This window comes from Bos grunniens, chromosome 15, assembly GCF_055505025.1.
Source record: "Bos grunniens cultivar Pamir isolate PY7600 chromosome 15, Bosgru_T2T1.0, whole genome shotgun sequence".
Lineage (NCBI taxonomy): Eukaryota > Metazoa > Chordata > Mammalia > Artiodactyla > Bovidae > Bos > Bos grunniens.
In genome coordinates, this window is record NC_141179.1 from 40,923,164 (window position 1) to 40,948,534 (window position 25,371).

At 43.3% G+C, this 25,371-nt stretch overlaps 1 protein-coding gene across 15 annotated transcripts in view; it reads right to left on the reverse strand.

Annotated features, from left to right (window-relative positions):
* Positions 1-4,188: 4,188 nt before the first annotated feature.
* The window catches only part of MICAL2 (microtubule associated monooxygenase, calponin and LIM domain containing 2), a 240,860-nt gene continuing 219,677 nt past the window's right edge, over positions 4,189-25,371 (reverse strand). For 14 of the 15 annotated variants that reach the window (XM_086340006.1, XM_086340019.1, XM_086340017.1 and 11 more), the window contains 3 exons: positions 16,736-16,838; positions 10,661-10,734; positions 4,189-4,667 (listed from right to left, as the gene is read on the reverse strand). In XM_086340006.1, the coding sequence (XP_086196132.1) occupies positions 4,483-4,667; positions 10,661-10,734; positions 16,736-16,838 (362 nt within the window). In that variant the 3' untranslated portion in view covers positions 4,189-4,482. The remainder of the gene's footprint in view (positions 4,668-10,660; positions 10,735-16,735; positions 16,839-25,371) is intronic. The other variant, XM_086340004.1, reaches the window with a different exon arrangement.

Consider the following 25,371-nt stretch of genomic DNA (forward strand, 5'->3'; position numbering starts at 1 on the left):
TGGGAGAGGGAGTGAGCATGAAATTACCAAGTGTGCCCAGAAGGCCCAGGGGTGGTGAGCTGCAGTGACGGGGTCAGCTCCAGGCTGAGAGTCTGTGGCTCTGTGGGCCTGGATGAGCCCCTGCACGGGTGAAGGAAAACTTGCAGATGCCCTGGAAGGTGGCTGGCCTTACCCTTGGCAAGTTAGCACTTGTGGAGCAGGAGCTCTCATGTGCAGTTACGTTTACTTTCTGTTGACAGTCAAAAGAAAAAAAAATGAATCTTTTCAAGTGGTCCACCTGCAGACAAAAGATTTCAAGCAATGGGGCAGCTTAGTGTGAAATGATGGGACCAGCACTTGATTCACCTGATGTGGCTCTTCTGGTGAACCGTGCTCACATTTCATGATTTGCATGTGCTGGGACTCAGAGCAGAAACAAATAAACCAAAACCTCAGTCCTGAAAGAGTGTGAGTTGAAGGGAGGGGCCAGCCCTGTGCAGAAGGGAGTATTCCTGTTGCTTGAATGAAATACAAAACCAGGTTGTACTGGGTAAGAGAAATAGGAGTCGGGACTAAGAGAGTTCCCCTCTATCCTCCACCCCAACTCTGAGAACAGCTTTCTTTGTTGAGCGAATACACCTGAGGTGAGCCTTCTTCACTCCTCCTCCCACTCACATCCAGGTAAGTCCTGCCAGGTGTCCCAGAGGGAATAAAGCATCCAACGATAACTCAGACTCCTACATGAAATCAAAGCTTTGCTCATGTCCTTTCACTGGAATTAAGAAATGAAATGAGTGCTGCCCTCAGAGATGCCAGACCAAGCCCACATGTTTGGATTTTCTAGACAGAAAATCATTTATTTTTGGTCCATTTCAGTATTTATAGCCGTGCACATGTAAATCATTTCAGTTCCCAATTGTTGGAGCAAATTAATCTTTCACAAGCCACTCAGCAGTGAGGTTAGAAGATAAACAGTAGGTGAAATAGTACACGCTCCCCTGTATGTGAACCTTCTTGTTATAATACAATAAACGCCTACATTTGAGCTCGCTACATCCAATGAGTGCCGCTCTCTCCATTCCTGTGGCAGCCCCAGCTGCCCCCTGCCACCTCTGCCCTGCTGACGGAGTTCTCTGATCAACCACCTGGGTGGGACATGCTGCCATTTTCAGTTTGGAAGGAAAAGCCTGTAAATCTGCTTCCTGGGAAGACAGACATTGCTGAATTGTCATCTGCCTCCAGAACGCAGAAAACATCAATTTCATTGCAGCTCATCAGAGTTGGAAACACCTGCCACTTCCTTTCTCAGTTGCAATTAACATGCTGCATCTCAACATTGATTGATTCCAAGCAGCCTAACACTGCCAAAGTCAAGGTTTAAATGAAACAGTATAACCTGATATTATTTTTCACGGTTTTAGAAACATGAACACACTTGTGTTTTTATTGCCAAAGAAGCACTACAAATAGTTGGGGGGATAAGTCTTTGTACTTGAGATAAACGTGAGTAGAATAGGTTGATGTTCATAATAAAAAGCATTCTTTATTCTTGTATTTATTTGGAGTTGTACTTGTTTATCTTTGTGTTTACTTGTGGGTAGAGGAATAATGTTATTTCTGAATTTTTCACCTAGCACAGGGCTGCTGAATCCCATGGGTATTTGGAAGATGTTTATTAAACAAATAAATAGATGAATGGTTTGGGAGAGCAAGCTTAATTTAAGAACTGTCCTCTTGGTCCAACTTACATAAAATTCTGAAATTTTAATCATGAGCCTTTCATTCAACTTAAAAGCTGTGTGAGACTATGAAATATGACCTGAGGCTGGGGCTTTCTGTTTCATCCTAAATGGTTCAGCCTTGATCACAAGTGTTATTTTATGGAAAAGTGAAGGCTCCATCTGTTTTCAACATGATTCTACTCATACTGCCTACACAGAAACTTTTCAAATGGTACAACATTTTACCTTTAGAGAGTCTCAGAACATTCTCTGTTGTAATCATTTAACATAGTTCAACAGCCACAATATTTGTGTCCTTTTGGAAATGATCATTAAAATGGTTTTTAAGTGCTGGAAAAACGGAAAGCTAGAGTAAGGAGAAGGCTGTTAAATATAAGGTTTACGTTTTAACTTGGCCAGATAAGACTCAGCCTTAAACCACAGAATACAATCTTTGGAAGAGAAAATGAACAAATTTCTTCTCTCATCTATTAACAGAATACTGGGGCCAAGGACCACCTTCTTTTTTTGGCCCTCTTGGGAGAATCTTCTTTTAAGACTGAAATAGAACAAGTTAAAATAAGTGGCACTTAATTCTTTCACACAAAACCAACCCAGACACGACACATTTGAGCGTCATCCGTTAAATATATGCAAGCGTCAAATGATGACTAAGCTTGAATATTTCTACCCATTCTAGAAGGAAAACTGAAGTTATGTATCTTTCTTAAAATGAATTAACATTCTGGTACATCTGTAGTCTTACCTCTAAATGCCTGATGGCAGAAAGTATTATTTTGACTATCTCCGTAAATCTTTAATACTATATAACTTAATGCCCCAAACCTCTGGGTTATTTGTATATTAAATAGCTTATATACTAATAGCTTAGTGTTAATAGGTCTTCTCCAAATTCTAACACAGGAAAACCAGAATTACGAGGAAATCACCTTAACCGCTTCCACCAAATACATACATAAATAAAAATAGATAAATAGACCTAAGGGGCACCGTTTTCAGAGACAGCTTGCATATATTTAATATATTTAATAACATAGATGCTTGCATATATTTCCTAATAATGGAATTCAGGCACTAGAAGACCTGATCACGTTAAAAAAGAAAAAGGGAGAGAAGAAAGAAAAAGAACCACAACCTTTAGAACTCGGTATACCATGGAAAGGTTGCGTCTTAATACTGCCCAGAATGTTGGCTGACTCAGGAAACGCAGGCATACTTCTAAGTTCCAGCCCGATCAGCTGACCAGATTGTCATGTATGGAGAGCATCTCAGACAAAAGTGGCTTATGGGTCAACTTCTATTGAGGAAAGTTAGCTCTCCAGGCAGTTGCAAAGCACCATTTGTCCAACAATACATACATTTAAACACTTGCAGACGTGCGAGAGGCCAAACATACAACAATGACTTCCTCAGTCTCCCTCTTGTCAATGATGGACTGACTCCTCAAAGAATCCCATTGAGGGAAAATAATCAAATACTTTAGAACAACAAATCACCATTTAAAATCTTTTCTTTGGTTTCCATATGAACCATCAAAATGTCCCAGGAATCCCATGTCAGTGCACAAACTCCACCTCCCAGCTTTTTTTTTCCCATGGAAAATGCCACAATAAAAAAATCCTTTATCCAATTTGGGATTTGGTGAATGGGGCCACTGCACCTCACTCCACCTTGAAGGCAGAAGTGGGCTTGTCTTGTCCTGTGGAGTTCCAGGAAGCCCCTGTAGAGAGTGTCAGAGACACTTCCCTGTTTGGACCTAAGGAGACCACTGCTGAAAAGCATTCTCCACCCTTGATCACTAGAATGTTCGCTTTCAGTAGCAGCATCAACGTCACTAATATTTTATCAACAAATGAATTTTCCTTTTTGCCATTACCAGCAGATATAAAAAAGCACTTCAAAATTCTTTTTTAAAATATTGGTTCTGTCTTTAGAAACTATTCATCTTCTGAAACTGTTTTTCACTATATTTCGGGGAAATAAAGAGAGTGCTCTGAAAAAAAAAAAAATGAAAAGCTTTTCTAAGCCAACAGCATTTGGTGAAAACTAATAATCATGCTGGTATGAAGTTGAAGTTTTATTTCCTTTTTCTTTCTTTTTTTTAAAAATAAAATTAAGGCTCAAATGTTCTATTAAATGCTCATTGCTTATGTATATTATATTAAGGCTTATAAATACACCTGGTGAATTAAATTCACCCTGGATTGAATTAACACCTGCTATGTGAGTTATTTGCTTTATGTAATCAGTAATCTCAAGGTTTCTTCCCTTTCTCTGGAAGCACAATTTAAATATTAACCTAATCTTTAAACGGCGGCTGCTGCTTTCTGACATTTGGAAACCAGTCACCCGTGCAAAAAAAAAGGCAAATATGGATATAGTAATGAACAGGCAGCTTCTCAAAAATCTTAAGATGTGTAACTCAATGAATTGGGAAGAGAAATGATGAAAGCAGCAGGAAAACTGATCTCTGTGTCACTCTTTATAGAAAACAATGCTGATTATCTGCCAAAGTCATCTCCAATCTGAGAGACCAGCTAAAGTTGACTGCCAATTTCAAAAGATTCTCTATATTTTCTTCATTATAATCTCTGGAAGTATCTTAGGCAGCTGGAGTACATATGAGAGAATCTTAATTAAAAAAAAAATACTGCAGCGTGGTATAAGTTATGTTTCAGGTCTAACAACCTGTGAAAGGAGGAATGAGTGAGTGGGGTGCTTGGCCTGATCTGGTTGTCAGCTTGCTCCTTGTGGGGCCTGCTCACGTCCTGCTCAGCTGACAGCCCCTAGAGAATATGAAGCTTTCAAAGTGCTGGTCTTCGGCCTTCTCTCTGATGCGTTGTTCCTCTAAGGAATCCACCAATTTGTCCCTTTGCTCAATCACTTGCATCATCTCGGTGAGTATTTCTTGCTCTTCATTCAGATCATTCTCATCTTTCTGGCTCTCTGCAGAAAAAAAACAGAACAAAAAAACCCCAATAACGAACCAAAAAAACCCAATTACAAACAAAAAAGACACATTGGACTTCAGGTAACATTTGACCTCAGAGGAGCTTTTGGCAGGGGTGTTCTTGATTGTTCTGGACTTGTTCTGCTCTTTAATTTCTAAGGAGAAAACAAGGAAATGAATTTAACACCGGGGACCTGCCCTGCAAGCCACAGATTAGAAAGGTGGGTGCTTTGTGCTGCTCTCAGCTCAGTTTTCATCTCGAGACTATATAAAGCAACAGGGAAAACCCCTTTGTGAGAAAAAGAAATTCATACCAGCCAAGCCCTGCCAAGCCCTCCCACCTGTCCTCCCCTCCCCAAAAAGAAGCCAGCAAAACAACACCAAGGCGGTTTTCCCTAAATACATCTGAGCTACAGCAGAGCAATCTGTGAGAGAAGTTTCTGAGTAAACCATCTGCATCAGTGGATGTTATTTCAATGACAAGAATCCTGTTTTCATTTGCAGTTAATAACACATTGCAGCCCTCTGAATAGAGACGAGGCGGCAGCCAAGTGAGGCTGTGGCTAGCTGCTGGGAGGACATTTCCAGACTGCGACTAGGCTTCTCCCTTTTGCCTTCTGAGTACATGACCTTCTTCCTAATTGCCCCGAGATGTTCAACTGCCTGGGGAAGATATGATTGCTATAAAAGGAAGGAAAAGAGTAAGGAACTGGTAGTAATGACTTTCTGATGCTCAAAATAGGATTCTCAAGGCAGATCTTAAGTTTTGTCAGATTAGTGCCTTAGGAGAAGATTTTATGTATTATTCCATTAATACATGAACAATTCCATTGTTTAATGCATGGGGACTAGGCGGTGAGCTGGATCCCAGAGTAGACATGGTACCACTGTCTCTTGCCTAAGGCTGAGTTCTGAGACTGGCATCAGGAATAAGGGACATGTGACAAAGGGGAAATAAAGAGGCAACAGTCCCTTTGCAGCTCAAGTTTTATGGGAGGGAGGAGTGAGCAGCAGGAGAAACTGAAGGTGAGAGCCCTGGGCTCCAGTCTCTCCATTCTGGGCCTTAGAAGCCCTCATGGGGCTTCTATCACACCATTTGATGGGAACACTGGGGGCCAAGACCCTTGCCCTGACCCTTGCTCGGAACTCCAGAAAGATATCAGTTGGAAAAGCACCCTGGGTATAAACATGGAACAGGCAGAACTTCATGGTTGGGCAGAGAAGAGGGGTCTGGATGTGGCTCCCCAGATCCTGATTTGCTGTGTGTGGCACACATAGGCAGTGGCCAGAAGTGTCTTACTTGGTCCAGAAGTGCAAAGGTCGCTGGCCACTGGGCCTGCCACGGGGCTCCTCGTGGTGAGGGATGAGGTGGCCCCACAGTGCAGGCTGTCTGGTAGACCGTCTGGCCAGGCTGAGTGGAGGATGTGCTGAGGCCAATCTGAGTAAGGATAGGAGTGAGGCTTCAGGTACGCTGAGAGCATGGCCAGGCTATGGTCATGCCAGCCACGCACCTGGTCTGTAAATGGCAGCAGAGAGCAGCCTAATGACAGGAGACAGCTACATGGGGGTCAGTGGATCAGAGCCACCCACACCAATTTCCAGTGCTGTGAAGTCACACAGACCTGCCTCTCGCTAACACTTGGCAGTCACCTTTAAGGGTCAAGCAGATGGAAGGGGCGGCAATCTGCAAGACTGAACGTTTCCACCCCAAAGAGACTGAGCATTTCCTGGAGGGACTTTTAAAATTATTGCATCAGACTAAGTTTACCAGAAAAACATCTACTTTGACTTTATTGACTATGTCAAAGCCTTTGACTGTGTGGATCACAACAAACTGTGGAAAATTCTTCAAGAGATGGGAATACCAGACCATCTGACCTGCCTCCTGACAAATCTGTACGTGGGTTAAGAAGCAACAGTTAAAACTGGACATGGAAAAACAGACTGGTTCCAAATCGGGAAAGCAGTACATCAGGGCTGTATATGGTCACCCTACTTATTTAACTTATATGAAGAATGCTGCTGCTGCTGCTAAGTTGCTTCAGTCGTGTCCGACTCTGTGCGACCCCACAGACGGCAGCCCACTAGGCTCCTCTGTCCCTGGGATTCTCCAGGCAAGAACACTGGAGCGGGTTGCCATTTCCTTCTCCAATGCATGAAAGTAAAAAGTGAAAGGGAAGTAGCTCAGTCGTACCTGACTCTTAGCGACCCCATGGACTGGAGCCTACCAGGCTCCTCCGTCCATGGGATTTTCCAGGCAAGAGTACTGGAGTGGAGTGCCATTGCCTTCTCCGATATGAAGAGTACATCATGCGAAATGCTGGGCTGGATGAAGCACAAGCTGGAATCAAGATTGCTGGGAGAAATATCAATAACCTCAGATATGCAGATGACACCACTCTTATGGCAGAAAGTGAAGAGGAACTAAAGAGCCTCTTGGTGAAAGTGAAAGAGGAGAGTGAAAGAGTTGGCTTAAAATTTAACATTCAGAAAACGAAGATCATGACATCTGGTCCCATCACTTCATGGCACATAGATGGGAAAGCAATGGAAACAGTGACAGACTATTTTCTTGGGCTCCAAAATCACTGTAGATGGTGACTGCAGCCATGAAATTAAAAGATGCTTGCTCCTTGGAAGAAAAGCTATGACCAAACCTAGACAGCATATTAAAAAACAGAGACATTACTCTACCAACAAAGGTCTATATAGTCAAAGCTATGGTTTTTCCAGTAGTCACATATAGAAGTGAGAGTTGGACTATAAAGAAAGCTGAGCACCAAAGAATTGATGCTTTTGAACTGTGGTGTTGGAGAAGACTCTTGAGAGTCCCTTGGACTGCAAGGAGATCCAACCAGTCCATCCTAAAGGAAATCAGTCCTGAATATTCATTGGAAGGACTGATGCTGAAGCTGAAACTCCAGTACTCTGGCCACCTGAAGAACCAACTCATTGGAAGAGACCCCGATGCTGGGAAATATTGAAGGCAGGAGGAGAAAGGGATGACAGAGGATGAGAGAGTTGGATCATATCACCGATGCGATGGACATGAATTTGAGTAGGCTCTGGGAGTTGGTGATGGACAGGGAAGCCTGGCATGCTGCAGTCCATGGGGTTGCAAAGAGTCGGACATGACTACGTGACTGAATTGAACTGACTGAAATTTACCAGAGAGGGAGTTCCCTTTCCTTTCTTCCTTTCCTTCTTCCTTCTTCTTTTTTTTCTTGCTAACTATTGGGATGAAGCTTTCATGCAAGATGACAAGGCAAAATGAAGGAACATCTTTTGGTATACCTCAGAAGAGTGAGAAAATGTATAACCATCACTCTTCGTAAGAATTTTTTAAAAAAGATTCAAAAGTGGCTCATGAGTCTTTGGTGATACGTATTTTACCACCCTGAACCAGAGTAAATTTAAAATTTTTTGAGATGTATAAATCAGATCTTAGTTGCCTACTGTGATTTGCTAATTTAGGTATACTTCATTATTCCTGCCCCTTATTTGACTGTCAACACGGAGAAATTCAAAATTTCAATCTCAGTTTTGGTTTGTCATTGGTGGGAACATCTGAGCCCCTTCTGACAATTAAAAGATGATGTATAGCACTTTTACCAGTTCTATACAGAGCGGTTCTATAAGGATTTTGATAAAGAATCTGCCTGCAGTGTAGGAGACCCAGGTTTGATCCCTGAATTGGGAAGACCCCCTGGAGAAGGGAATGGCTACTCACTCCAGTATTCTTGCCTGGAGAATTCCATGGACAGAGGAGCCTGGCGGGCTACAGTCCATGGGGTCATAAAGAGTCATACATGACTAGTGACTAACACTTTGGCTTCACATTACCACTTTTATCTGTTCTAACAGAGCAGTTCTATAAGAATTTTGTTAAAAATAGTTTTCTATTATAAAGAGACAATCTACAAACACTACTGTTTGTAGTGTTGCCAGGAAAAATATCAATAACCTCAGATATGCAGATAACACCACTCTTACGGCAGAAAGTGAAGAACTACAGAGCTTCTTGATGAAAGTGAAAGAGGAGAATGAAAAAGTTGGCTTAAAGCTCAACATTCGGAAAACTAAGATCATGGCATCTGGTCCCATCACTTCAAGGCAAATAGAGGGGGGAAGAGTGGAAACAGTGGCTGACTATTTTTCTGGGCTCCAACATCACTGCAGATGATGATTGCAGCCATGAAATTAAAAGACTCTTACTCCTTGGAAGGAAAGTTATGACCAACCTAGACAGCATATTAAAAAGCAGAGGTCTTACTTTGCCAACAAAAGTCCATCTAGTCAAGGTTATGGTTTTCCCAGTGGTCATGTATGGATGTGAGAGTTGGTCTATAAAGAAAGCTGAGCACAGAAGAATTGATGCTTTTGAACTGTGGTGTTGGAGAAGACTCTTGAGAGTCCCATGGACTGCAAGAATATCCAACCAGTCCATCCTAAAGGAGATCAGTCCTGAGTGTTCACTGGAAGAACTGATGTTGAAGCTGAAACTCCAATACTTTGGCCACCTGATGTGAAGAACTGACTCATTGGAAAAGACCCTGATACTGGGAAATACTGAAGGCAGGAGGAGAAGGGGATGACAGAAAATGAGATGGTTGGATGGCATCACCGACTCGATGGACATGAGTCTGAGTGAACTCCGGGAGTTGGTGGTGGACGGGGAGGCCTGGCGTGCTGCGGTTCCTCGGGTTGCAAAGAGTTGGATATGACTGAGCCACTGAACTGAACTGAACTGAACTGAACAAACACTACTATGTGAGAAAGAATAGGAGAGCCTGAGTCTATAATCTGTTCCCAAGTCATAGCCCCATCCTTTACCTTGAGCATGCTTTTTAAGTTCTCAGAGACTCAGTTTTCCAATCTGTAAAATGGAGTAATATACCTGAGAATGATCATGATGATAACATCTCATATTTACTAGGTGCTTGTTCTGTAGCAGGTAACCCCATAGGTAGGAGCAATATATGGTCCATGACATACACAGCAGAGAAGGCCATGGCACCCACTCCAGTACTCTTGCCTGGAGAATCCATGGACAGAGGAGCCTGGTAGGCTGCAGTCCATGGGGTCGCTAAGAGTCGAGCACGACTGAGAGACTTCACTTTCACTTTTCACTTTCATGCATCGGAGAAGGAAATGGCAACCCACTCCAGTGTTCTTGCTTGGAGAATCCCAGGGGCGGGGAAGTCTGGTGAGCTTCTATGGGGTCACACAGAGTCAGACATGACTGAAGTGACTTAGCAGCAGCAGCAGATGTATACAGAAAAGATTTAATTTGCTCTTTTAGGCTTTGGTCCCAATGTAGGAAAGCCATGCATAGATCTGGCCCCCAGAAACACAAAGGCACAAAATAGAGCGAATATGCCTCATGGGTTGGAGCCAATAAGTCAGTATATGGTACTAGTTTATTCCAACTCTCCCTCCGTCATGGTGGAAATAATTTTCTCACGTGTGATGCCCTGGCCCGGTTGTGGTAGGAAGGATGCTTCCTTTACCATCCCCAGTGCCTGGTACAACCAGGCCTGCCTTCCTCTCACTGTGGAAACACATACATCATGGTCCTCATCTCACTGTGTTATAATTACCAGTCTGACTGTCAGTCTCCCCAGGGAGGCCACAGGGCAGGGCTGCTCTTCTCCATCTGCCAGGCCCACTCTAAATTCTCAACAAACATTTGTTAAATGAATGGATGGATAAGTGAATGAAGGTGTGAATGAATGACTTCATTCCTATTAGCACATGGGTTGGGATGGAGCAAAATGCTGTTCTCCCAGCCCTAATGAGCAAAACTAAGAGGGACTTGCTGTGCTGTAGTGGGGGCAGAAGAAGCTGGCTTTGTGCCCCCTCTGGCTTCCAGGTTGGCGGCACCAGACATGAAGAGTACTTTGCTCTATAAAGTGCAGCATGTTCGGTCAAGTGTCTGCATAGGAAAAAACATCTTTAGCAAAGGCCTGAAACACATCACTGTACTCACCTTCCTGGAGCATTTTCTCTCTTAATTTCTGCTCTAGTCTGCTTTGATGATCTTCCAGTTCTAGTTCGTGGGCCCTGGGAATGAGAAAATGTTCAGACTTTATAAATGCTGAAGACCTGTGTAGAAATATTGATTAATAAACCCATTGACCAGCTTCAGCAATATGTGAACCGTGAACTTCCTGATGTTCAAGCTGGTTTTAGAAAAGGCAGAGGAACCAGAGATCAAATTGCCAACATCTACTGGATCATCGAAAAAGCAAGAGAGTTCCAGAAAAACATCTATTTCTGCTTTATTGACTATGCCAAAGCCTTTGATCGTGTAGATCACAATAAACTGTGGAAAATTCTGAAAGAGATGGGAATACCAGACCACCTGACCTGCCTCTTGAGAAATCTGTATGCAGGTCAGGAAGCAACAGTTAGAACTGGACATGGAACAACAGACTGGTTCCAAATAGGAAAAGGAGTACTTCAAGGCTGTATATGGTCACCCTGCTTATTTAACTTGAGTTAAATAAGCATTCATTTAACTTATTTAACATGAGTACATCATGAGAAACGCTGGGCTGGAAGAAACACAAGCTGGAATCAAGATTGCTGGGAGAAATATCAGTAACCTCAGATATGCAGATGACACCACCCTTATGGCAGAAAGTGAAGAGGAACTCAAAAGCCTCTTGATGAAAGTGAAAGTGGAGAGTGAAAAAGTTGGCTTAAAGCTCAACATTCAGAAAACAAAGATCATGGCATCCAGTCCCATCACTTCATGGGAAATAGATGGGGAAACAGTGGAAACAGCGTCAGACTTTATTTTTGGGGGCTCCAAAATCACTGCAGATGGTGACTGCAGCCATGAAATTAAAAGACACTTCCTCCTTGGAAGGAAAGTTATGACCAACCTAGATAGCATATTCAAAAGCAGAGACATTACTTTGCCAACAAAGGTCCGTCTAGTCAAGGCTATGGTTTTTCCAGTGGTCATGTATGGATGTGAGAGTTGGACTGTGAAGAAGGTTGAGTGCAGAAGAATTGATGCTTTTGAACTGTGGTGTTGGAGAAGACTCTTGAGAGTCCCTTGGACTGCAAGGAGATCCAACCAGTCCATTCTGAAGGAGATCAGCCCTGGGATTTCTTTGGAAGGAATGATGCTAAAGCTGAAACTCCAGTACTTTGGCCACCTCATGCGAAGAGCTGACTCATTGAAAAAGACTGTGATGCTGGGAGGGATTGGGGGCAGGAGGAGAAGGGGATGACAGAGGATGAGATGGCTGGATGGCATCACTGACTCGATGGACATGAGTCTGAGTGAACTCTGGGAGTTGGTGATGGACAGGGAGGCCTGGCGTGCTGCAATTCATGGGGTCGCAAAGAGTCGGACACGACTGAGTGACTGAACTGAACTGAACTGACCACAGCAACTGCTTTCCTTTTTCCTTATTAAGACTGGGTCTTGGAATGCCTCTAAACCAAAAGCTTTGTTACTACTGCTGCTGAAATACATCGAACTCAGTAGATAATGGAGAGGAGCTGAAGTTTGTGATGAACTTCCATCACAAACTTCCAGTGAACTTCTGAAAGGCCACACTGGAATGGATCATGAAGAAATGACTAGAATGGTAGAAGCAATGACAATCTAAAACTCCTCTCTTTTAGGGGCAACGTGACTTCAAGCATCACCTCTGCTGCTGCTGCTGCTAAGTTGCTTCAGTCATGTCCGACTCTGTGCGACCCCATAGACGGAAGCCCACCAGGCTCCCCTGTCCCTGGGATTCTCCAGGCAAGAACACTGGAGTGGGTTGCCATTTCCTTCTCCAATGCATGAAAGTGAAAAGTGAAAGGGAAGTCGCTCAGTCGTGTCCGACTCTTAGCAACCCCATGGACTACAGCCTCCCAGGCTCCTCCATCCATGGGATTTTCCAGGCAAGAGTACAACTCCCAAATCTTTGACCGTGGTAAGCAAGAAAACAAGGAGGAAACAGGAGTGAGGCATTTTGTCAGTGGAGGCAATAGTACTCAGACAACCACCCATCTGGTTGCAGGCGATGGTGAAAGAACAGTGATGCTTTGGAGGAGTCAAGCTAGAGTGCTGGGTACTCAATGTGCCCACCAGCAAAGTCAAGAAGGGAAGTCAGCTTTCAGTGAAGGTCAGCTGGAACTTCAAGACCTTTCAATGCCTGGCGATATGCCGTGTATATTACAGAACTTGTGTCAGCTCCCCGCATCCTGGGCCATGTGGTAATGTGGAGGTTCCTCCAACCTCTGGGAATGCAGCCCTGGAGTTCTCAGGAGAAATGAGGACCACAAACAAATGCGGCAGGGGTCAGAGGTGAAAGGTGAAGTCACATGAGCCCTAAAAGGGAGACAATAGAGGAAAAAAAAGTTTGAAGACAGGAGCATGGGAATGTCTACATTTAGAAGCTCATCAAAAGAGGTAGAAGCAGGGAAGAAGCAAGTGGAAGGTAGGAAGGATATGCAGCAGCACAGAAACCAAGAGAGGCAAGTTTTAGGAGAGAAGAGAGGGGTCAAGGCTGTCCATTGCTACAGAGACACTGAAAAGGGTGAGGACTGACACCAGGGCCCCAGGGCTTCCCTTCCAGCCCCAGCTGCAGGCTGTGCACACATCTGCTACAGCATTGGGTCACTTTACTATACCCTGTTGTGGCTGGGTTTTTTGTTGTTGTTGTTACTTCTACTATTACTTAGGCCAAGGTCCTCACTTTGTTCAATACTCTGCCTTTTGTTATTGACACTGAACTTCCCTTGACCCGCTCTAGCTCCCAGTAGAAATGTACCTACCACTCAGATTTTCCTTTAAGAAAGGACTTTGTGAAAGGAGTGTCGTGTGTAGTAAGCTGAAGCTGCAGCAGAATCCACTTCAGTGTCGTGCTGAAGCCACACTCTCCCCAGGCACAGCGGTGGTGCTGGAGCTCGGCCATTTCTGCCCCACTTTGGGCTCCTCGGATGGGCAGCCGTGGCTGGTGCTCCCTGTGGCCTGGCTCAGATTTTTCTCAGGGCTGCACTGCAGTCTGAAGCTCCTCCTGCCAGTCCTTCTCCCCGCCCTTCTCCTTTCACAGGTGTCAGGACTGCAGGGGGGTCTGAAGATTTCCCTCTCGTTCCTGCTCCCTTTTCCCTTCCTTCTGTTGTATCTCTTGTGCTTCTAATTCTGTCCCGGCACTTGCTTTCCCAAGGGACTCAACATCACACACCAGTCTAAGACATTTCTCCTTGTTCAGCCAGGCCTTTCTCCAAACTAGAAGCTGCCCTTGACCAGAGCTCTCATCTGGCTCACACTCCAAGTTCTCCTCGTTGGCCTCTTTGGAGGAGAACGTTCCCTCTGACAGCGTACCAGTAAGGGAAGCCCCAGTCACTGCGCAGTCACCATCCCCCGACCTGCGCAGGTAGGGCCTGTGCTCTGAATACTCCTCCTCCAAGTCTTCACAGAGCAACTGCTATGCTTTCTTATTCCTCTCATGCTGCGTGCTTGCGTGTCCGTCTCTGAAAACCATGAGATCCTTGAAGGCAGGGACTGGGGCCTGACTCATCTTTACTTCCACAGTACCCAGCACGGTTCCTGGCACAGAGAATATGCTTGATAGATGTTTGTTGAATGAATTTTATACTTTAAATCTCGCCCAAAGGCAGATGGTATGGTTGTGTAAAAAGGGCTTTGTGGTCAGGTGGATGTGGACAAATTACTTTGTTGAATCTCAGCATGTGTATCAATATAAAAAAATAGTACTAGTAATAGAAAAAATAATTACAGATGAGCCCTGCTTCCCCACTCCTGGCATTTCCGTCCATGCCAGTGGACCTTGATGAGTATAAGTCCGGGCTTCTTCTTTCCACTTTCTCTCTCAGATTCACTCTCACCCAGGAGTGGTGAATTCGGGATGAACAGGGAAAATGAGCTGATACCCTTTCTCACCTGGGATCAGCCTGCCTGCAGCAAACGTGTGTTCTCTGGGTACACATCGTGAATAAATACACATATTTATACACACATATGTCATGAGCCAATGTAAAATATATTCTGGGTCACTGTCAACAATGTTTAAAATCAACTGCTCTAGGGAATTCTCTCTCCTCTGGCAGCTACTGATTCTAAATTCTTTTGATAAGGAGTAGATTCCAGAAATTGTACCTCCCCATCCATGTCTCAGCCTGTATACCTACCTGCCTACTGAGTATCCCACTCGCTACTAAATTCAAGTTGCTCAAAACAACTAGCTGTATGTTAAATACGAAAATTGTTAAGAGAGTAAATCTTAAGAGTTCTATCAGAAAAAAAAATGTTTCTATTTCTTTCATTTTGTATCGATATTTTTGCATGAGATGCTGGATGTTCTCTAAACTTACTGTGATAATCATTTCATGATATATGTAAGTCAAATCATTACACTGTATACTTTAAACTTACACAGTGTTGTATGTCAATCACATCTCAATAAAACTGGAAGAAAAAAACAACAACTACAACCTAAAAAAAAAAAAGTGTTCTTTTACTCCGAGCCTTGTTAGTGGTCTAGGGCAAGATTTCTCAGCCTTGACACTACTGACGTTTGGGGCTGGGTAATTCTGTGGTGGTGAAGGAAGTGGGGCTGCCTGTGGAATGTTCGGCCGCACCCTTGGCCTCCCCTCCCTAGATATCAGTAGCACCTCCCAGTTGTCTTAGACAAAAACGTCTTCAGATATTGTCAAATATCCCTGGAGGGAGGAGGCAGAGATGGAAATTGCCCCCCAATGAGCCCCCGCACCCCCCTCCCTCAGTCTCGGGTAAAAGCCTTACCCCTAAGCAAGTGATTCACTACATTTTGTGACTAGGGAGGTAAGTGTGTCTAATTCTGAAGTTTGGTTCCATGGTGAACACCCAAGCGATCCTAACCTCTAGAATCTTTGAATGTGACCTTATTTGGAAAAGAGTCTTTGAGGATGGAAAGTTAAGAACCTTGAGATGAAAATATTCTGGATTATCCTGGTGGGCTCTAAACTGAGTGGCAAGTATTTCTACAAGAGCAGACACAGATACAGAGAAAAGGCCGCGTGAAGATAGAGGCAGAGTCTGGAGTGATGCAGCCACAAGCCAAGGGATGCCTGGAGCCTGCTGAGCCAAAGAGGGAAGGCAGGATTCTCCCCCAGAGCCTGGTCCCCCCCTAACACCTCAGCTTCAGTCTTCCAGAACTGTGAGAGAATACCTCTCTATTACTGTAAGCCATCCTGTTTGTGGTAACATGTTAGTCCAGCCCTAGGAAATGAATATAATTAGCAAGCTTTCTTGGACTCTCATATTTAGCCATGCTAGCTATGATCAGTAATAAATGCCTTAGTTTAATGTTCCATCTGTTGACCCAGTAGTCTTATTTCTTACCCAGTTCAGAATCCAGGCAGAGACAAGGAATAGAATTTATTAGACCCCTTTAAGACTCCCCAAATTATTTCCCAGGGTTGGGTGAAAATGAAATGGGTCAGCATAAGTGAAAGAACCCTGTACAACCTGGTGCTTAGTCAGTTTATATTAAATGTCACTTTCTTTCCCTCCAGGATGGTGACAGGTAAAGTGACCTTCAACTTTCTCAGAGTGCAGTGAGATCCATCTCTACTTTCTGATCTCCCAGCCAGACTGCAGCCTCTTATCCAGAGGACAGCCAGACAGATCTCCACCTTCAATCCATTAATGCCACAAGGAGTGGTAAGGAAGCCCTTCCCATTGTTCACATTCAGAGGCCAGACATATGCTACCCCATTGCAGATGTGTGACTGCAGGTGGGTCTCCTCTGCCCTGGGGGGCAGGAATGGACTGCAAGTGCCTTACCCACATGCCCTCCAGCCCAGACCTATTACCTGAAATCATTTTAGCCATAGGACTCCACAGCAGAGAACAGACAACTGAAGATTCTCTGTACTAATGCCAGCATGATATGCAAGACCTCAAATCCCAATTTGTCTCAATCACAATTCTGTATGCACAAGGAGAAAAATCCTGGGACTTCAACCGAGGAGGGTGGGCCACCCCACTGCCACCCTCCCTCCCCTGCTTGCTTTTAGGCCTCACTGTTATCCGTGTTGCCTTACTTACATGATCAGGAGCTCTGACTCATATCGCATTAATTTATTCTTCTCCAGAACCAGCTTAAGCCATTCCTGCAAAAGCTGTGCTTCATCCTGTGTGCCTGAATCTGCTTAAGAAATCAATGGCAAATGGGTTAGATTGGCATTTCTCTTCCCATGATCAAACTGCTTTGAAGCTACTTTACGGGGCCATGTTTGTAGCAAAAAGGGCTCTGCAGGTGGCAGCCCCCTGATGGCCTGTTGAAGCCTCAAGGTCATGGGCATAACAAATAAAACACACCTGCGCATGCTCTAGGGGTGGTCCTCTTGGACATTTAGGGCGTGAATACTCCAGTTCGAAGGTTCGTATACCCTTGACAATGGCCTGCCACACTAATGACCCTCCTCTGAATATTTGAGTGTCTTCCATAAAATTTCTATACATTTGTATATCATATCCACCACCAAAGAAAGCCCTAATAACCCTGCTGGTTACTATCTCCTCTTCTTCTGAATCGAATGCCTACTGAGTGCCCAGGTTGGCTGTGGGGCAGGAAAGTTCACATACCATTTGGTTATAGAAGAGTGGTAACTGGCATTTTGGTTTTTTTGCACAAAGAAAAGCCAAATGATTAGAGGGGAAAAGTTATTAGCTTTGAGTCTCATAGGGAAAAAGTTTTATCCATATACACTTATAACTTAGATTATGACCTTTATTCCTTTATTAAACAGAAGAATTATCATGATAAAATTCACATTGCTTTTAGATATTCAGTGTTAGATGCTAAATGTTTAGATAATAAAATGTTAAAATTTGGGAATGTTTGAGAAGTAGTAACATCGGTGGCTTTCTAGTATCTCACCCTGAAATGGGAACACAAGCTGTGTTGCAAAGCTCACGGCCATTCTCCAAGGATTTAACTTGGTAAGTCCCATTGTTGTTTGTTGTTCAGTTGCTAAGTCGTGTCTGACTCTTTGCGAGCCTAGGAACTGCAGCATGCCATGCTTCCCTTGTCCTTCACTATCTCCTGGAGTCTGCTCAGACTCATCCATTGAGTCAGTGATGCCATCCAACCATCTCATCCTCTGTCCCAAAGGTAGAGAGGAAAACAGGGCAGTCGGAAGATGTGTGTGACCTTGGGAAAGTGGTTTAACCTCTCAGAACCTCTGCTTCTTCATGGGATAAACTAAACAAGAAGGCACACAGGTAACAGAATCATAATAAAGAGCTGCTATTGATAACACAGGGTTACATGCCAGCCAATGGGCTAAGTACCTTATATGCAATACCTCACTGAATCCTCACAATAAACTCACCAGTAGGTTCCCTTGTTATCACCACTTGATGGCTGAAGAAACAGAAGTTTGAAAGATTAGAATAACTTACTCAAGCTCAGAGTTAGTAAGTGGCAGAGCCAGGGCTTGAGTTCAGGAGAGCCTTATCCTAAGCTCATACTCTTCTCTGCCTGTATACCCCTCTCCCCTCATTACTCCCTCCATTCCTCTCACAGCCCCGTAAAGTAAATAAAGCCCCTAGCACATTGCAAAGTCATCCATAAAAATGAGTTCTCTTTCTCCCTGTCTCCTTGATCACTCTTTTATTGATATGGAAACTGGGGTCCAGAGTGGTTGATGCGCAATGTCCCAAATTATATATTTAGTTAATGTACAAACTGGTGCTACAATGCAGAACTTGACTTCTGATTAATTAATTCATTCATTCAATAACACCTGTTTACAGAATAGGAGTCGGGTATTGCCTTAGGTACTGGGGATACAGTGATAGATAATGCTATTTATCACCAGAATTTTGGAGATAGTAAGGCATGGTATCGGAGAAGGCAATGGCACCCCACTCCAGTACTCTTGCCTGGAAAATCCCATGGATGGAGGAGCCTGGTAGGCTGCAGTCCATGGGGTCTCTAAGAGTCAGACATGACTGAGCGACTTCACTTTCACTTTTCACTTTCATGCATTGGAGAAGGAAATGGCAGCCCACTCCGGTGTTCTTGCCTGGAGAATCCCAGGGACAGGGGAGCCTGGTGGGCTGCCGTCTATGGGGTCGCACAGAGTCGGACATGACTGAAGCAACTTAGCAGCAGCAGCAGCAGCAGCAAGGCATGGTATCTGCTGAAAAGGGTATTGTTAGATAATCTTTTGGATCAGATAGACCAAAAAGCTAGAATAAAATAGAACATCAGAAAACTGTCGCTACAACAAAAAAAGGACTCTGGGAATACACAGAAGGGAGGGGTTTTCTGGTCAGGATATGAGGCTGGGCTTCCCAGGGGAGGTGATGTTTGAACTGGGGTATTGAAGAAAGGATAACACTTTGAGAGGAAACACTGAGGGTGGGAGAGAACAGTTCAATAAGAGGGAACAATATGAGCAAAGACAAGAGGATAGAAGATGGTGGTGACAGAGATCAGGAAGGGCTAAGGGGACATAGAAGGTAGCCCATGAGACCTCAAAGTGTATGACCATCTCATCACAGAGGGCCCTGAACGCCGTGCTAAGGCTTTTGCACTTTATGCTATAAATACAAAGGGACACTAAAGGTGGTTGAGCAGGAGAATGATACCTAGAGTTGGTGCAGGAAGGATTAAAAGGGAAAGAGAAATGAATAAAAGAACTTATAAACCTGTTGAATACCAACATCTTCTGAGCACTGTTGGTGGTGCTGAGGGCCAGGGATGGATAAGCACTGGCTCCAGCTATCCAGGAAACTGGGACCTTGCAATCCAGTGGGGAAACCAACACCACACAGCCAAACGGGATACAATGTGCCCCCTGCCATGCAACACAGGAGGGAAGTGATTCATCTTATATGGAGGAAGTGGGGAAACCTCAGAGAGGAGACAGCAGGTGAGCTCAGTCTAAGTGGATGAGTGGGAGTTTTCCAGGGGCAGGAGGAGATGAAGAACAAGGCATTCCAGGGCATTAGTTGCTGAATGGAAGAATGAAATTTATAGACTGCAGATCATATATATGACATAGATGTTAAAAACATATACTTTAAATTCAGATTTAGGATCAAACTTCCATTCTTTGACCTGTCACTGTGGGGGCTTGAGTTCTTAACAGCCTCCCTGAGCCTCAGTCTCCTCATCTGTTTAAAGATACAATGGGATTGTGCATTCAAAGACCTTAACCCAGCCCTGGCACTGAGTATAAACTCAATAAATAGTAATGGTCATTATTCAAATCATGTAATGTACATGATGGAAGATCACTTAGGAGTCATCTCTCCCAGCCATTGAGGCACAAAGGAATTTCCTCTCCCACCCTCCGCTCCAGCCTCTACAGTAATTCTCCGTGGATGGTGGAATGCCCTGCTGTCCAAGAAGCCCACTGCAGAGCTGTGTACTCTCAAGTACTGAAAACTTCTATTGCTCGTCAATGGGTTGGCTATTCGCCACTGAGTCCAATTTTGCCCTCTGGAGGCAAATAGAGAACACATAACTCTGTATTTTACGCGAAAGACATTCAGATATTTGAAGACTGATCTCATGATCCACTGTAGTTTTCTTATTTCAGAGTCAGTACCTCTAGGTCATTTATCATTTTATCATAAAAGAGCTGTCCACCTCTATTTGCCTTCTAATTTCCCAGAACATATCTTAAGGAAAGTCCAGAATCAAACAAAAATATCAACAGGCCAGAATGGAGAGACACGCTTACATCTTCACCTTGAGCCCTGGAATTGCAGGAGTCCTTCCAGCAGCAGTGTCTTCACCTGGCTCTTCCTAACTCGCACTTGAATCTTGTCTTCCCACACCAGGAGTGGTGAAGTCTGAGGACTTCATATTCAACTTGTGCAACTGATCTTCTAAAACTAATTCAAGACTTACTTGTGCCTTGTTAAATATCATCTTATTTTGTTCCATTAAGGGGGAATCTTTGGGATATTTTATTCACCTGACACATTTCTCCTCGTTTGGGATTTCTGTGAACTGGTAAAAAGGGCATCTTGCATCTTCATGTGATATTGAGAAATGAAACATCAGATGGAACTGAACCAAGAGCAGAGCCATCTAGCCCCGCAGGGACCTTTCTTACCCTTTGGGCAAGACTGTCCTACAAATTTTAAATGCATGGCACCCGACTAGTATCATCCAGCCCCCATTTCTATACCTTGTCCACTAGGATCTTATAAAAAACTTTAATATTAATAACAAAACAATTTTCCAAAATCAAGTTTCACAAAGCCTGTTGTGCCCATTGGCATGACAAACCTCAAAACACCACCCAGAAGAGGAAATGACATTTATTTTCCACAGCGTCGAAGTAAACGCCTGTGGTTCCTAAATTTCTGTCTCAATATCCACAATTTCTTTAATAATTCTTTCTAGAATTTTGACAAAGATCAGAACTCATGTTTCTTTCTCATATGAAACTAGAAAATATACCCATTTCTAGTCCTTTGGTTCTGGAATTTTTCCTGAGTTTTCAAAGACTGGGGTCATTTCTGCAAGTTATTTCAACACCAGGGGGTTAATTCGGTCAATAAGCAAATTCTGATTGAGTAAGGTCACATCGAAGACATACTCTATTGTGAACGTATCATCTTTCACCACGGCTGAGAAACCTGAATTCCTTGCTCTCCCATTTCTCTCACCTATCCAGGTTTAATTTCCTCATCTAGATACTTGCTTAACATTTCTAGATTGAGGGCCATTTCCCTTGATTAAGAAAACAGAAAGGCTGAGAGAAGAAAACCCTGCCCCTCCCCAGTCATGTAACATTAAACCATCTGTCTCAGCTCTGGGGCTGTCCTTGCCTTGTTCTCAATCCAAAAGAAACAGCACTGTTCTGCTGTCTTCAGAGTGTTTTTTGTTGTTGTTTTTCAGATTCAGCCTCTTCGCTACACTCTACCTACAGATTCAAGCCAGACTTTTACCCTGCATTTATGTCCCTTCTTCAGTCTTTCTAAAATGTGGTCCCTCTGAGAGTTGTGCAGCCTCATTGATTTCTATTGATGCTGTATTCAACAAACACAGATTGAACTGAATCAATCAATTTAATTTACTTTCTTGAGTGGAATAATTTGCAATTTTATAGCCTACAGTTTATTCTTAGACTCTTCCTTTCCTCAGTAGTCAAAATTACTTTTGAGGATCTTTGAACATGGAATCAAGTGCAGATTTCTAGGGAATCTGCTTTCCCAAGACATTGGGTACAGGCAGACGGTGCCTAGCCCAGGCTTGCCTTGCTCTCAACCCGAACAATGCACTGAGATTTCCATCACCTCACTACCCACCAGAGAGCTTCTCTGTAGGTCCTAATGAAGTCTCGAAGAGCATTGCTCATCACTGTAGATGTAGTAGAGTGAAGAGGCAGAGGGAGTGGGCTTTGAGGTCGATCAGACCTCAAAAGTCTCTCCCACTTACAATGTGTGACCTTGGCCAAGTAACCTCACCTCTTTCTGCCTCAGTCTCCTCCCCTGAAAAATGGGGGTGGGGACTTGCCTGGCAGTCCAGTGGTTAAGACTGCCACTACAGGGGTCATGGGTTTGATCTAAGATTGGGGAACTAAGAGCCCATATGCTGCTTATGCAGCCAAAAAACAAAAGAGAAAAATGCAGTGATCACAGTCTCCGTCTCATAAATTGGTTATGGGGATGAAATGACGAGATGCATGTAAAATGTTGACCATGGTGCTTGGACATAGTAAACATTCAGTAAATCGTTCCATTATTACTACTGTGCTGGTGCTTCTTCCAGCGTCCAGTTCTATGTTTCTGTGTGGACTATTTGCTGTATATCTCTAAAACTCAGCTAGAGTGTAATCCCTGACTTGATTATCTGTAGCTAAACTTTATCAGGTAACTTCCCTTGAGATTAATAAAAGCACTTAAATAATAATATATATATATATATATATTTGTCTCCACATAAACAGAGAGATCATACGGCTGGATCATCAACACTTGCTTGGGAGGAAGCCTAGAGACTGCCTACACAGACCGTGAGCTCAGCCACACCTCCAGCTGGTCTCATGGCTGTTGGTGAACTGCACACCTTTCCAGGACAGGGATGTGACTCCTGCACCTGGGAACCAGGATGCAGCTAGAATGGCGCAACCCGAAGGTGAGCAGCCTCTGGCTGTGAATGCCACCCCTGCTGTGGCCACCATGCACTGGTTCTTCCTTTGTCCCTGTGCCCTCGTAACATGCTTTCTCCTAGACAAGATGCAAGGATCCTCTTGTTAGGCAAATTAAAGTCATCAAAACTCAATATAAAACAGCTTTTTACTAATGGGGTCATATAAGTTGACCCTTTTGTCCCTAGTGAGCTCTCAAAAACACAAAGCAAAATTTGTCACTCCCTACTGAAATTCAATACTCCCCTCCCCACCACCCCCCCACAAACATATACACAATTGAGTTTAAATCACCTAGCCTGACAGCATTTAGTCCCTGCTTACAATAGAGGGACTGGTACTTAACATCCAGAACTTTTTCTCACTGGAGAATAACAGACTAAATGAACAATCTATTCTTTAAAGTCATGGCTTGTTAACCATTTCCTTTTGTCGGTAATGCTGAATGCTCCTCTGTGTACTGGGGTGTGGTTTTTCCAAGTTGGGTCTTGTGTTCCTCTCTGATTCACAACTATCTAAATCTTTAGATGTGATTTCCCACCTCCTCAGAACCTATGAGAAGTTCTACTTTGGTTTTTCCTGCAATTCTGTCAATGCCCTTGACATCCTCAGTGATGATCTGGAGCACGAAAGGGCATTAGAGTAATCACAGCCAGAATCCTTGGTAGCAGTGGGATTTCCCTCACATGGTGGGTTTCAGCCCCTGCCTCTGGCTCTCTGGCCTCTGGTCGTTCATAGCTCCTGTGCACATCCATGGGCCTATTTCATTTCATCTCTAGCCAGGCCTCCTGTACCCAGCACTCTGGGTACTTGACTTCCCACAGCTCCTTACACATGATGGTGGTAATCCAGAATGCTACACTGGGGGTCTGGTCTGATTCAGTCTTGACAAAAACTGGATACTGGAAAGTAGGTCATGATTCCATTCTGGGAGTCAGGGACTGCAGCTGAAAACCATAAATTCTAGCCCTTCCTTTATTAAACAGCTTTTTGTTTTTATTTTGCTTTTAGCTACCTATCTAGTCACCATAAATGAAGTTTTTCTTGCTTTTGAATTTTACTGAAATGATATCATAATATATGTAGTCTTCTACAACTTGCTTATTTTAAATTCTTTCTATATGCTTCTAAAATGCCTCTATGCTGCTCATTTTCACCGCTGTATTTATAATATTCAGTTGTATGTGCCACAGTTAACTGTACTACAGTTTATCCATTTTTCTGTTAATGGATAGCTAGGTTGTTGGTAGTAGTTTGCTACTGTGGATGATGCTACCGTGAACATTGCTGTATATATCTTCTGGTTCATGTGGGTATGAGTTTCTCTGGAATATATAATTAGGAATGAATTCTTGAGTAGTAGGTATGCAAATATTCAGCTTTCAGCATAAAGTCAAATTGTTTTCCAAAGATTTGTGGCTGTTTATATTCCCACTGTCTTCCCCTGGTGGCTCAGAGGGTAAAGTGTCTGCCTACAATGCGAGAGACCTGAGTTCAATCCCTGGGTCAGGAAGATCCCCTGGAGAAGGAAATGGCAACCCACTCCAGTACTCTTGCCTGGAAAATCCCATGGACGGAGGAGCCTGATAGGCCACAGTCTAAGGCGTCACAACAGAGCGGGACATGACTGAGTGACTTCACTTTCACTTTTCATACTCCCACTAACATTGAATAAAAGCTCCCTTTATTCCTTACCCTTGCCAAATACTTAGTATTATCAGATTTTATAAGCTTTTGAAAATATAATAGTATAAATTTGTATAATATATAATATAATATATATATTATATATATATGTATAATATATAATAGTATAAATTTATAGTAATATAAATTTGCATTTTCCTAATTACTAATGAATATTCTTCTGTGAGACCTAGGACTTCCCTGGTGGCTCAGATGGTAAAGAATCTGCCTGCAATGCAGGAGACCCGGGTTCGATCCCTGTATTGGAAAGATCATATGAAGAAGGGAATAGCAACCCACTTCAGTATCCTTGCTGGAGAATTCCATGGACAGAGGACCCTGGCAGGCTACAGTCAGAGGGGTCACAAAGAGTTGGACACAACTGAGTAAAACTATTACTATTCTTTTGTGAAATGTATATTTATACCATTTGCCTATTTTTATATGGAGTTGTTAATCTCTTATTGATTTGTAAGAGTTCTTTACATATTCTGGAATACTGAATATTTGTTATATTTGTTACAAATACATTTTCCAAATTAGTAGATTTTCTTTTCTGGTTATATTTATCGCAAATTTTATTTTCCAAATTAGTGGCTTATTTTTTTCCTTTCCTTTATGATGTCTATAGACTACCAACTTGAAGTCTAAGAGATTCTTAACATTTCAAATTAAAGCCTTTAATTTTTATGACATTGATTATATGGTTTAAGATAAGGTTCAACTTCATTTTTTTCCTGTACGGAAAGCCAGTTGTCCCAGAATCACTGATCTCCTGTGAGTTGCAATGCTACTGCTGGCTTATATCAAGTTTTCATATATGTGAGATTATATTTGGGTGTGTTGATGGCTCTCAGTGAAGTATTCAAATTGGCT